Genomic DNA, 14,904 nt, shown 5'->3' on the forward strand with positions numbered 1-14,904 from the left:
GTGTCCAGAAGAAAGGGGTGGTGCATTCCAAAAGCCTGGAGACCATTCCCTTCTTTCAGGCAGTGGCCTGTAGAGTGACAGTGAAATTAGAATAAGAATAGCTGCCCATTCACCCCAGTGCCCTAGTGACGGGCTGGAGGGAGAGCAAAAAAGAGGGAGTGGGAGGGACGAGTGGAATGAAGGGGGTCCCTCAGACACGTTGCGTTCCAATTGGCCGGTGGCGTTCCCTGTGTTTTTACATCGCTGCCGTCGGTTGCACTTTCAAGTTTGTTTTACACATTTTGCCGCACATACACACTGCACATGTGCATGCATGCGGAAATGTACACATTGGGGTCCAAGGCTTGAACACGTGCACTGGAATACAGGAATCTACGCACTGTCAAGCAGGTTGGCCTCCAGTGAGCAATTCTGACCACGCTGTGCAGAGCAGAGTGAGGTGACCCATGGCTGTGTGAGTACAAGGCTGCTCTCAGTTAGTTGGATTCATCATGAATATTACCCAGTTGTGTTTTTGTTGTTATTTTTTTAAGATAGGTTTTTCATTTGTGTAATATCAGCTAAACTCTGAATATATTTTGGGTATTTCTGTAGCTTGTGGCAAAGAGTTCAGATTAAAAGGCAACCTCGTGCTGTCGCCACTCATGTGGGCCACTTGTGTCTAAACTGTAAACTTTTAATCATGTAGCTGTTAAAATTTAAGATTAGTGCTACAGGTTGTTTTTTTTTCTTTGTTTTAACTCTTACCAAATGGCTTTTGCTAGAATGTAGTTTTGATCAAAACTGTTTATTGTCATCTTCATCCTTCCATGTAGATCTTGGATGGGTTAAATATAATATTACTGATTGACAAAATACCTCTTTGCAACTCTGCGGTGGCAAACAGGCATTATGATTCTTTGCAGATCTTCCCACTCTTAGACTGTGCAGTAAGTGGCCCCTCACTAACAGGGATCTAGTGTTTTTGGGACTTTTTTGTTTTTGAAAAAAAAAGAAGCACATCCATCTTACCTTTGTTGTAAGCCCATGAAGTTATGTGATTGATGGAAAGATGACTGTATGCCTTCTGCATTAATAACTAGTTTATATGCTCTTGATTTTAAACAAAACGTGTAAAACAAATAGATTTTTTTGTATTATAGATAAAAATCCAGCATTTTGTGTTTCCATTTTTTACTTGAGCATCCTACCAGTTCCATCGTCTAGACAGTAAATAGTGTCACATGTAAAATTCTGGTAGTGCATGAAGCAAATTATTATTGCAGTTATAAATAATAAGTATACTATTTTCTTTACAATCTAGCTCACCAAGTTGAGTAGTAAGGCTACTGCAGAGGCCCTGGTTCAAATTTATCCCAGGTTGTTTATTGTGTGTCTTCTCCCTTTATGTCTCTCTGCATGGATGTCTTAATAAAGGCAAAAAGTTTGCATTTAGGCAGCAGCTAAACTGTTCTAAAACGATATGCATATAACAAAGAAACCCTGCAGACAGTCTCTTTTTACATTTTGTTTATCATGAGAAACAGACCGCACATAGTAGAAATTTTCTCTACCAATACAGAAAACTTGATACTTTTTTTCTTTAGAGATCAATAAACTTTTTGTATCCTTTGATATTTTTCACATGCACAAAAAGTATCTCCTGGATTAGCAAGCAAAGTTGAGCTTTCTGGGCAATTCTTTCATATTGAAAACCTTTGTGGGGCAATAAAATCTGTCTCCCTCTTAACTAAGTAGGTTTATGTAGGGCGAAAGAAATCAAGGATGTGACATGCTTTCTAAATACACTTAGTCTTTTCATTTATTCTGGTCCTCTTGCCTTTTTGATAACCACTTTTACTTATCTCAGAGTAACATTTCAGACTATCTAACATGAGCAATGTAGACACTGGTTGGTTCTTTTCAGTCAAGACCATCTATCTTTCCCATACTACTACATCACAGCAAAGCCTGGAGGTTGTGTTGTAACATCAGCTGTTACCACAGCACTGAGTAATTATTACTCCAACCAGCCAAGACCATTGTTAAGATCTGTAAGGGACTCTACCACCTGCCTTGACTGACAGTGGTTAATACTCTAGTTTATGGACAAACAATGCCTCTGTGTATTGTGGTGTTTTACTGTGGCCTAAATGTTTTATTGATTTCTTTCTCTCACAAATTATTTATGTGTGTTACAGGCAAAGAGACAGCCTGTTGTCCATCATGAATGTTCATCTGAGCCTCCTCATGCTGGGTGAGTAGAAGTCAGACATGTGTTTAGTCTTTTTCTGTGGGGTGAACAAATTCCTCGACCTGTGTAATAAGTACTGAGCTCTCTTAGCAAGAGCTCCGGTGTGCAGTGACCAGGACAGAGTGTTTATTACCTCTACTCCCAGGAACTTGTTACCATCTCCACTATCATGCTGTTGATAAGGAGTGGTGTTACCGCCCTGGCCGCTCCTGAAGTTGACAACGAGCCCTTTGATTGTAATACAGCATCTGCATGTTTGTGTTTTTATCATCCAGATGTGCTTGGCTCTGTTGTATTACAGAGGAGATGACATCTGCCGTAAAGTGATTTGAGCGGTATGCAAACTGTAGTGGGTCAAATGCAGGAGGGAGGCTGGAGACAATGTGTCTCTCAAAGCACGTCATCATAAAAGGAACACTGTGGGGCAGTAGTCATTGAGATGAGTGACTGTGGGTTTTTGATGCCAGCAGTCTTAAAGCAGGAAGGTACAACAGTAGTCCAGCAACAAATTGAAGATGACTGTGAGAACTGACATTAGCTGGTCATTACTGTTCCTGAGCCCCTGTCCTGGCATATTAGGACTGCTTATGTTCACTCTCCTCAAGGTCTTTCAGACATAAGTTGTTGTAAGATTGACTGTCTGTTCATGGTATGTTTTAATCTCATCTAGTTTATCTTGTTAAATAGGTAAATAGTGGAGAAATGTGTTTTTGTGTGTACGGGGAGAATGGGGCTGGGGCAATTGTCTCTGCCAGTCTTTCTGTAAAGTCACTGCATGCCACTTCCTCATAGGTCCTTTATAAAGTAAACTCACTTCTTATTGTAACAGCCGATGCCTTAGGCATTAAAATATTTCCTCTATTGTCATATTCTGAGTAAATTTAACACCAGAACCGCAGGTTCAGAATAGACAACATAATCTTCAGTGTACACTTAGGATGAATTCCTTCTCTGAGGGAAAATTCTTTGAGATGTTTGTTTAGAATTAAATTTAAAAAGATTCCTGAAACCTGCCATGATGATATTTGTGGAATGATAGGCCACTGACAGGAGAGCTAAATCAGAGGACTTGCAGGCCTAATAGTACGGTTGTGCGATACTTTTTAGGGCCACACAAGAGCATAGCCACCATTTCACTTGTAAGATTTACCCCCTGGTTAGTTATGCTGTACTTTTATAAGTTAAAGGGAAATTGTTATATATTTTTAGCCACTCACACACATGACAATAAAGACTGATTACATATTTTATGCTTGCCATTCCTAACTCGCCTATTCTCAGGTATCTGGGTCAGTCTCTATGTTGATTATTAACTGGAGGAAGGAACCATTCATACGTGCAGGGTCAGAAACTAAACTTTAATAATAATGAGCATGAACTTTGCTTCATCTGGTGATACATATTTGTGAATAAATGAAAGCATGGAAGGATCAGTTTAACAGTCATTGAATATCTAGGATGGATGATAATTTACTTAAAACCTTTCATATTTTAATATTTGTAAATATTGTGTAAATATATAAAGGTATATGTAAATATGTCTGACCTCTGCATTAAATATCCTGCAACAGTTAGTGAGTGTGCTTCCAGGAGATGAAGCAAGTTTAGAACTTGATGTTGTTGCTGACTTTCAAGCTCTGTTTTTTCATATATCTTTGCATATATTTATTACATACATATATTTTACCATTAACTGTCTTCTTTGTATTCACTCCATTCACTCCATTCTTCATCATGCCCTCCACACACAAAGCACTTTTTTCCCAGTGGGAAAAAAGATAAAGGAGATGAAGTAAATGAGCAGTTCTTCAAGTGCAGCTATATAATAATAATAATAATAATAAAAAGGACATAAAAGGAGGTACACTTTACTCACTTTACTCAAAGCAAGAACCTTGACAAGAAGGCTGTTCTCGAAAAAATTTATTTCTTGCCAGGAAAGAAGCTCTGAAAAGCAAAACTGGTTAAACATTTATATTTAAAAGGAACTAAAGCTGCAGCCACCTCACTGACTTTCCATTTACTATCCTGTCGGTCTTAATTAAGTGATACCCTCCCATTCCAAGAATCTAATATATTCTGGTGAAATGTAGAATGTTGATTGTAATCTTTTGAGAGGACCAACAAATTTGCATCAAGGAAAAAAAAACCTACTGTAGTTCTTTTTACAAGAATACTGAGTGTCAAAAAACAGCCAGGTAAAGAATGTGCCTCGCACAAACAGCAGCTGGTTTGCCTCCATGTGATTATATGTAGCACTGGCACATGGCAATGAAACCCACACCATCCACTTGAATACAGCCTTATAGCAGGAATGCAGGAACATGAGGAAAATGTTATTCATGACAGAAAACATTCCTGGTGTTAGATGCATAGACATAAGTGATGCATACACAGATGGTACAGATGCTTAGAATTGCTGCCACCAGCCTGTTTCCAAGCCGCTACGAGTCCTCCATTCTTCTCCTGCAGTATATCTACTCTTCTCTATGAACATGTCCCCCTTATTCAATTGTTATTTCCCAAGAGACTGTTTTTTACTGATCGCAATATAGTCCATACAAACTGTTGATCAAGTATGGAAAATTTAAAATGGTTGGATAAAACTTGCAGCCAGTTTGACATTTCGTACAAATACAGCCACTTAAAATGGCCAGCTTATTCATAGCAGAACAGGATCCTTGACTGATCCCAACTGTGACGCTGTCAGCACTGATCCCGTAGAGCAGGGGTGTCAAACTCCAGTCCTCGAGGGCTGGTGTCCTGAAACACACCTGAATAAAATGAGTAGGTCATTAGCAAGACTTTATAGAACTTGACTGCAAGCTGAGGTGACAATTCAGCCATTTGATTCATGTTACGGCAGCTTATGAGTGAATGAACATGGTGCAATAAAAGTACTTCACAACCCCAGGTCAACCCATGCTCATGTCTGCTAATGCGATTCTAGAATTTTTGTGCAATCGCCCCTCTTTTGATTTTGTGTTCATTTAGAAGCAGGAAATTAGAGATCATACAGATCTTTATGTATTTGACACATTGCTGCAGTTTAACTGATTGGTTTGTATCATCTGGCTTCATGGATATAAGCTGGGTATCATCTGCATAGCAAAGAACATGTATCCTATGGGTTCTGATAATATTGCCTAAGGGAAGCATTGTGTAATGTAAATGGAAGTGGTCCCAGCACAGACTCCTGTGGAACTTTGTGACTAACTTCTGTGCATGTGTAAGAATGTGCATGCACAAATTGGAGTCTATTACATGGATATGATTCAGACTACTGAATTCCTTTAAATCCATCTCTGTAGTAGAATATTGTGGTCAGCAGTATTGAATGTCTAACGGGACAAGCACAGAGATGAGTCTGCTGTCAGATTCAATGAGAAGATCATTCATATTCTTCACTAGTTCTGCTTCTGTACTAAGTTAGCTCAGTTAGCTGTTTTACAACTACTCTGTCATTTTTGATAGTGTAAGTTTTAAGTATAAAGGTAGGCACTACACAGGTGTATTATTTGTCACCTAATTATATTAATAGAAGGCAGTTATGAAGATGGGAATTATCTACAAGAGACCAAAATAACTGGTGAAGTTGGTACTAAACACTACAATCATTATAATAAGATGCTTCAATGCAATCAGCCACAGTCACACAGTAATTGTGGGTACTGTGAGTATAAATGCATTTGCAAATAGATGTACAGTATTTAAAAAAAGTCCTCAACAATACACACACTGAAGTCTTACATGCTAGTCAGGACAGGTAAAACCAAAGTGTCTGTAGCCCACACAAAGAGAAAGATCCACGCTATTGTCATGTCTGAGGTGCTAGAAGCATCTCAAAAATTAGTCTGCATAGGATGATGACTTTGCCTTGTAATTACCAAAGCAAATGCAATTTTCTACCCTATCTTACACAGATTGAGGAAAGACATTAGTCAGAGCACTTTTGAGAGTGGCTTATATTCAGTAGCATTCTTTGCATGTGTGGTCTCCTTCAAAACACAAACTCAGTCATTAATTAAAACACAGGCTAAATCAGTACTGAGGTATACATGCCTAGACAGAGTGTTGGGAGAGGATCTCTTGGCACATTTGAATGCTGCTTTTATCATAGTCTCTATCAGTCTTTATATTTCCAATAAAATTGTCGTTGTCGTGCCAAATTTTCCCTTTTAAAAAAACTGCCCTTTTTTGAAAACCTGATGTAGGTAATTATCAGAGTACATTAAATGCACATTTTTATTTCTTTGCGCAGCGTGACGTGACTCAATTTTAATTTGGATTCTCATATTTTGTTTTACTCTAAAGCCAAATTTATTACAATGTCTGTTAAGAGGGTTTCCATGTACAGTGTTTTATGGTGCCTCACCTTGGACAGGTTATTTGATCATACCTTTAAAGTGAGGTCAGGTGAAACTCAGTTATACCTCTTAGTCATACTCTCTGTGTCTGTATTGTTAAATAGTTATCAGAGTAGTGAACTGGAACATAACTCTTAATTTTTTGCTGCGCCAACGACAAATATAAAGTTGAAGGTTTTTCTGCTTCTGAAAGAATGTATTTAAGCTTAAAACACGGTTTATCTTCCTGCATGTATGTAAGTGTGTTTTATGTTTGTCCAGGGTGTGTCTGCTCTTTATCAGTAGTCCACAGGTTTGCCTTGCAGCACGTTTTTGTACATTTCTGTATGTGACCATGTTGTGGCATTTTAAATGTAAACCTCTTTCCTTTTGCTTTAACATGTTCTGCAATATGCTAAAAGCTTATTGTGTATTTCCTGGTATATTATAGTAGAATAGTCTGTAGTACCGCCAGGCATTGTTAATGTTTCACTGGAATTCAGAAAATCTTCCTCTGTTAATCTTGTACTTGAACTGATTCCAAGACATTGTGTATGTGTCTGTGTGTACAGAGAGATTGGAAGAGCTGTAGTCTTAGTTACTTTGGCCTGAGTAAACCAGAGAATCTTTAGGTTTTGAAAGCAAATATTTAATGTAAAATGATTTCCACAGTTGTCTTTTCAGCTGCAAAATGCAATTGCTTTACTCTACAGTATGCATACTAAGCATACAAAAGGATTTTCCCAGTTTTAATCTGGAACAAATCATGGGAGCTAGATCTGCAGTTTACTTTTTGAAGATCTAATGAGGAAACCTGACCTTCAGCTGAGAGCCAGTAACATTGTCACTACTGTGATTCTGTCATTGAAACTTCAGAAGAGCAGTCTGATGCCCAAGTGTTTTGGCTTGTGAATCTAATATGAAGATCCGCTACTGTAACAATATCTCTGTCTTTAAAGTGGAAATGCACCACTTATTTCACTGAATACAGTATTTTTTAACACAAAACATCTGCACCCTTTATATCAAAATTGCTATATTTCTATATTTTATATATATATATATACATATATACATACATGTATATACATATATGTGTGTGTGTGTGTGTATATATATATATATATATATATATATATATATATATATATACACTTATATATAGCTATATATATAGCTGACTATATATAGATATATATAGATATATTTAAAAAAAACAAACACCCAGCACGCCCCTGTGGGTGGTTTATCCTTCAAGCTCGGGTCCTCTACCAGAGGCCTGGGAGCTTGAGGGTCCTGCGCAGTATCTTAGCTGTTCCCAGGACTGCGCTCTTCTGGACAGAGATCTCCGATGTTATTCCCGGGATCTGCTGGGGCCACTCGCCTAGCTTGGGAGTCACCGCACCTAGTGCTCCGATTACCACGGGGACCACCGTTACCTTCACCCTCCACATCCTCTCGAGCTCTTCTCTGAGCCCTTGGTATTTCTCCAGCTTCTCGTGTTCCTTCTTCCTGATATTGCTGTCATTCGGAACCGCTACATTGATCACTACGGCCGTCTTCTTCTGTTTGTCTACCACCACTATGTCCGGTTGGTTAGCCGCCACCATTTTGTCCGTCTGTATCTGGAAGTCCCACAGGATCTTAGCTCGGTCATTCTCCACCACCCTTGGGGGCATCTCCCATTTTGACCTCGGGACTTCCAGGTTATACTCGGCACAGATGTTCCTGTACACTATGCCGGCCACTTGGTTATGGCGTTCCATGTATGCCTTGCCTGCTAGCATCTTGCACCCTGCTGTTATGTGCTGGATTGTCTCTGGGGCATCTTTACACAGCCTGCACCTGGGGTCTTGCCTGGTGTGATAGACCCCAGCCTCTATGGATCTTGTGCTCAGAGCTTGTTCTTGTGCTGCCATGATTAGTGCCTCTGTGCTGTCTTTCAGTCCAGCTTTGTCCAGCCACTGGTAGGATTTCTGGATATCAGCCACCTCCTCTATCTGCCGGTGGTACATACCGTGCAGGGGCCTGTCCTTCCATGATGGTTACTCGTCTCCCTCCTCTTTCTTGGGTTTCTGCTGCCTGAGGTATTCACTGAGCACTCGGTCAGTTGGGGCCATCTTCCCAATGTATTCTTGGATGTTCGTTGTCTCATCCTGGACTGTGGTGCTGACACTCACCAGTCCCCGGCCCCCTTAGCGTACAGCCTCAGGGTGCTGGACTTGGGGTGAAACCCTCCATGCATGGTAAGGAGCTTTCTTGTCTTTATGTCAGTGGCTTCTATCTCCTCCTTTGGCCAGCCTATTACCCCAGCAGGGTACCTGATCACGGGCAGGGCGTACGTGTGGATGGCCCGGATCTTGTTCTTACCATTCAGCTGACTCCTCAGGACTTGCCTGACCCTCTGCAGGTACTTGGTGGTTGCAGCTTTTCTAGCGGCCTCTTCATGGTTCCCATTTGCCTGCGGGATCCCCAAGTACTTGTAACTGTCCTCTATGTCTGCAATGTTGCCTTCTGGTAGTTCAATCCCCTCAGTTCTGACTACCTTCCCTCTCTTTGTTACCATCCGACTACACTTCTCCAGTCCGAACGACATTCCAACGTCATTGCTGTATAGCCTGGTAGTGTGGATCATTGAATCGATGTCTCGTTCACTCTTGGCATAAAGCTTGATGTCATCCATGTACAGGAGGTGGCTGACAACTGCTCCGTTCCGTAGTCGGTCTTGTTAATGATCTCACTGAGGGGGTTCAGGCCTATGCAGAACAGCAGTGGGGACAGAGCATCTCCTTGGTAGATCCCGCACTTGATGGTGACTTGTGCTATGGGCTTGGAGTTGGCCTCTAGTGTTGTACGCCACATCCCCATTGAGTTCCTGATCTTGTACAATTCTAGGCATTCCAGTATCCAGCTGTGGGGCATTGAGTCATAGGCCTTCTTGTAATCAATCCAGGCAGTGCACAGGTTGGTCAGTCTGGTCTTGCAGTCTCGGCTGACTGTTCTGTCTACCAGTAGCTGGTGTTTTGCGCCTCGGGTATTCTTGCCAATTCCTTTCTGTGTCCCGCTCATGTATTGACTCATGTGCCTGTTCATCTTAGCCGATATGATGCCTGACAGGAGCTTCCATGTAGTACTGAGGCAGGTTATTGGTCGGTAGTTGGAGGGGACCGGTCCTTTCTTGGGGTCCTTGGGGATCAGGACCGTCGGTTAGCCATTCCGGGTGTCTCTCGTTAACTAGCAGCTGGTTCATTTGTGCTGCCAGACGCTCGTGGAGTGCAGTCAGCTTCTTTAGCCAGTAGGCGTGAACCATGTCGGGCCCTGGTGCTGTCCAACTCTTCATACTGGAGACCCTTTCTTGGATATCTGCCACTGTGATGGTTACTGTACCCTGTTCGGGGAGGTCGCTGTGGTCTGCCCTCAGATCCACTAGCCACTGAGCATTGCCGTTATGGGTTGCGTCCTTCTCCCATATGCTCTTCCAGTATTGCTCGGTCTCCGTTAGTTGGCTAACCTCCCTCCGTGCTACTTTGATCTTGCCCTCTAGCCTCCTTCTCCATGGAGGGTACTGCCCCTTGTGGCTGTTCAACTTGTAGCCAAGCATCTCCCTGATCACTGCTGCCGTATTGTAGATCAGCTTGTTAGTGTCGGTATTGTCCGTAGTGCTGCATTAACATCATCTAGCAGACCTTCTGAGGGTACTTCACGTAATCTTGGTAACCGGCTACGGGGGATCCAGGTTTCAAGCTTGGCCATGATCCTATCTTTCAGGTCAGTTCCTCTCGCACTCAACGATCCTTCTCCTATCGCACTTGGGGCTATGTACCCAATCTCGGGTCGGGGTGATGATATCTCCCCCCTGACCTGGCGTCCTGACTCTTCCTTGCCGTAGCATTTGTGTTGTACCTCGTCAATCTCTAGCTGTGAGAGCAGTCCCTTCTTTCGAATGTTGGAACACTGAGCTACTAGTTGTTTCGCCGTCATTGTGGATGTTGGGTATCGAAGAATCCATAGGTTCATCATCCTATTCATGTCTGCGGTAGGCTTGTTTAGCATAGGGGGTCTAGCCTTAGGACCCTTACTGGATACAGACGCCCCAGGCAGGAATCGAACTTGCGATCCTCTGTTCCAAAGGCGTGTAGTCTAACCACTACGATATATATATATATAAGTGGACAAACATCTTGAGAAAGGAGGTACACCAGAGAGATAGAAGGCAGGAGAATAAACCAGCTGTTCTCCACAGAACGAGCAAAGGTGTACTCTCAGTGGCAAGGGAACAATAAGAGAACAGCACCACCAAGGCTGGAGACGGAGCAATACTGGAAGAGCATATGGGAGAAGGATGCAACCCATAACGGCAATGCTCAGTGGCTAGTGGATCTGAGGGCAGACCACAGCGACCTCCCTGAACAGGGTCCAGTAACCATCACAGTGGCAGATATCCAAGAAAGGGTCTCCAGTATGAAGAGTTGGACAGCACCAGGGCCCGACATGGTTCACGCCTACTGGCTGAAGAAGCTGACTGCACTCCACAAGCGTCTGGCAGCACAAATGAACCAGCTGCTAGTTAACAAGAGACACCCGGAATGGCTAACTGAAGGCCGGACGGTCCTGATCCCCAAGGACCCCAAGAAGGGACCGGTCCCCTCCAACTACCGACCAATAACCTGCCTCAGTACTACATGGAAGCTCCTGTCAGGCATCATATCGGCTAAGATGAACAGGCACATGGGTCAATACATGAGCGGGACACAGAAAGGAATTGGCAAGAATACCCGAGGCGCAAAACACCAGCTACTGGTAGACAGAACAATCAGCCGAGACTGCAAGACCAGACTGACCAACCTGTGCACTGCCTGGATTGATTACAAGAAGGCCTATGACTCAATGCCCCACAGCTGGATACTGGAATGCCTAGAATTGTACAAGATCAATGGGACCCTAAGAGCCTTCATCAGGAACTCAATGGGGATGTGGCGTACAACACTAGAGGCCAACTCCAAGCCCATAGCACAAGTCACCATCAAGTGCGGGATCTACCAAGGAGATGCTCTGTCCCCACTGCTGTTCTGCATAGGCCTGAACCCCCTCAGTGAGATCATTAACAAGACTGGCTACGGATACCGACTACGGAACGGAGCAGTTGTCAGCCACCTCCTGTACATGGATGACATCAAGCTGTATGCCAAGAGTGAACGAGACATCGATTCACTGATCCACACTACCAGGCTATACAGCAATGACATTGGAATGTCGTTCGGACTGGAGAAGTGTAGTCAGATGGTAACAAAGAGAGGGAAGGTAGTCAGAACTGAGGGGATTGAACTACCAGAAGGCAACATTGCAGACATAGAGGACAGTTACAAGTACTTGGGGATCCCGCGGGCGAATGGGAACCATGAAGAGGCCACTAGAAAAGCTGCAACCACCAAGTACCTGCAGAGGGTCAGGCAAGTCCTGAGGAGTCAGCTGAATGGTAAGAACAAGATCCGGGCCATCAACACGTACGCCCTGCCCGTGATCAGGTACCCTGCTGGGGTAATAGGCTGGCCAAAGGAGGAGATAGAAGCCACTGACATAAAGACAAGAAAGCTCCTTACCATGCATGGAGGGTTTCACCCCAAGTCCAGCACCCTGAGGCTGTACGCTAAGCGGAAGGAAGGGGGCCGGGGACTGGTGAGTGTCAGCACCACAGTCCAGGATGAGACAACGAACATCCAAGAATACATTGGGAAGATGGCCCCAACTGACCGAGTGCTCAGTGAATACCTCAGGCAGCAGAAACCCAAGAAAGAGGAGGGAGACGAGGAACCATCATGGAAGGACAGGCCCCTGCACGGTATGTACCATCGGCAGATAGAGGAGGTGGCTGATATCCAGAAATCCTACCAGTGGCTGGACAAAGCTGGACTGAAAGACAGCACAGAGGCACTAATCATGGCAGCACAAGAACAAGCTCAGAGCACAAGATCCATAGAGGCTGGGGTCTATCACACCAGGCAAGACCCCAGGTGCAGGCTGTGTAAAGATGCCCCAGAGACAATCCAGCACATAACAGCAGGGTGCAAGATGCTAGCAGGCAAGGCATACATGGAACGCCATAACCAAGTGGCCGGCATAGTGTACAGGAACATCTGTGCCGAGTATAACCTGGAAGTCCCGAAGTCAAAATGGGAGATGCCCCCAAGGGTGGTGGAGAATGACCGAGCTAAGATCCTGTGGGACTTCCAGATACAGACGGACAAAATGGTGGTGGCTAACCAACCGGACATAGTGGTGGTAGACAAACAGAAGAAGACGGCCGTAGTGATCAATGTAGCGGTTCCGAATGACAGCAATATCAGGAAGAAGGAACACGAGAAGCTGGAGAAATACCAAGGGCTCAGAGAAGAGCTCGAGAGGATGTGGAGGGTGAAGGTAACGGTGGTCCCCGTGGTAATCGGAGCACTAGGTGCGGTGACTCCCAAGCTAGGCGAGTGGCTCCAGCAGATCCCGGGAACAACATCGGAGATCTCTGTCCAGAAGAGCGCAGTCCTGGGAACAGCTAAGATACTGCGCAGGACCCTCAAGCTCCCAGGTGAACCGTTCGATACAGTGCTTTCGGTTCGGTACGCATATGTATCGAACAATACAAAATTTGTAATTTATTTTATCAACTTTCCTTCTGACGATGCTGTCTGTGTTGAGCGCTCAGTGAATCTGCATTCGACTACTCTGCCTAGGGTCGACAGTGCAGCCTAGGCGGAGTAGTCGAACGCAGATTCACTGAGCGCTCAACACAGACAGCATCGTCAGAAGGAAGAGCGCAGGGCAAGCTAGCGAGACAGAAGTTAAGCTCTCCTTACAACATGGACCTCCCCCACTCTCATTCAGATCTGGCGTTTGGAATTATTTTGGTTTTCATGTGACGTATGACCCTGAAGGTAAGCGAGTCATGGACTAAAGTAAAACAGTATGTTGGATGTGCCATGCAATGCTCAATTACATGGGTGGGAACTAGTGTGTTAGCGCAGTTAGCTCGTTAACGTGTTGGCCGTCTAGCCCCATGCATGGGGCAATCGGCGGTAGCTCGTTAACGGAGATTTGCCGTGTTGTGGCGTTAAGGTCATTTCAACGAGATTAACCTGAAAGCACTAGTGGGAACACAACGAATATGACTGCACATTTACGCCGACATCATCCTAGTGCAAAGACAAGTGGAAGCAGAAAAAAAACAAGCAAGCATGCTGCTAACTTTAGCCGAGTCATTTAGACAGCTGTTTAATATGCTGCTGAGAATATAGCCCAGAAGAAGCGGATAGTATAGCTTTTATTTTGGAAAGAGACATTTCTCTGTAATAAACTCTCTTTTCCAAAGATGAGTGATTCCTCAATCAGATACAGGGCTCGCAATATCGCTAGCGATTTTTTCAGTCGGGCTACCAAAATCTATCTCTGCCCTGCCCGTCGGGCTGTTGTAGGAAGGGAAAATATATGTCAATGCTTTTGCATTCTTTCGGAAATGTAGCTGGGTTATTATGTCATTGGCATCGGTGAGCCACTGTCAATATGTGACATATTGAAATCGTGTTTGAATTTGCGCTTGTTTTTTTGCTTTCACTTTGCAATCACGCGAACTGTGTATAGAGAGCGACAGCACTGATCTGTGAGTGATGATAATTTGCGCACCAATTCCTCTGACATCGTCTTATTAATCGTTAGCTTACTATGCAAACATGACAAGTGAAATCTCCAGAGGTAGGACCAAGTCATTGTTTTGCAAGTCTCAAGTAAGTCTCAAGTCTTTATCCTCAAGTCTCAAGTCAAGTCTCAAGTAATGTCAGGCAAGTCAGAGTCGAGTCTCAAGTCACTGGTGTAAAAGTCCGAGTCAAGTCACAAGTCTGAAACTTTGAATTTCAAGTCCTTTCGAGTCTTTAAAAAAAAACAACGAAAAAATAATGTTGCAGTTATGCTAAATGTAAATATTAGACCATGTAATTTTAAAATCTGTGTTTTTCTCAACACATGACAAAATAGTGAACTTAGAAAATATACACAAATTGTGAAATTGCACCTCTTTAAAATGCAGCTCAATTAACCTAGCTCCAAGAATAATTTTCACCGACAGTTCTGAGATAAGCTGCATGTTATTCTTGGATGCGGTTGTAGGACCAGCTTTAAAATCGCATGACAAAAATATCATACACATTAAAAAAAAACTGTATCACCAACGTAGCCTGGACAACATTTGCTAGTTAGATGAAGTCAGCTATCTCATCTTAGCATATTTATATGCATATTTATAATCATACGGTTCTTGGAGTGAGTGCATACACTCATGAAGTT

General features: G+C 43.3%; 1 protein-coding gene across 2 annotated transcripts in view; it reads left to right on the forward strand.

Annotated features, from left to right (window-relative positions):
* The window catches only part of lamb2l (laminin, beta 2-like), a 62,833-nt gene that overhangs the window by 9,631 nt on the left and 38,298 nt on the right, over nucleotides 1–14,904 (forward strand). The window contains exons 1-2 of one of the 2 annotated variants that reach the window (XM_085447667.1): nucleotides 410–454; nucleotides 2,181–2,236. In XM_085447667.1, coding sequence (XP_085303793.1) covers nucleotides 447–454; nucleotides 2,181–2,236 — 64 coding nt within the window. In that variant the 5' untranslated portion in view covers nucleotides 410–446. Of the gene's footprint in view, nucleotides 1–409; nucleotides 455–2,180; nucleotides 2,237–14,904 lie in introns of those variants that run through there. The other variant, XM_085447666.1, reaches the window with a different exon arrangement.

This window comes from Copadichromis virginalis, linkage group LG23 (assembly GCF_057382275.1).
Source record: "Copadichromis virginalis isolate Kocher_CV1m ecotype Utaka linkage group LG23, C_Virginalis_male_GT1.1, whole genome shotgun sequence".
In the NCBI taxonomy this organism is placed as follows: domain Eukaryota; kingdom Metazoa; phylum Chordata; class Actinopteri; order Cichliformes; family Cichlidae; genus Copadichromis; species Copadichromis virginalis.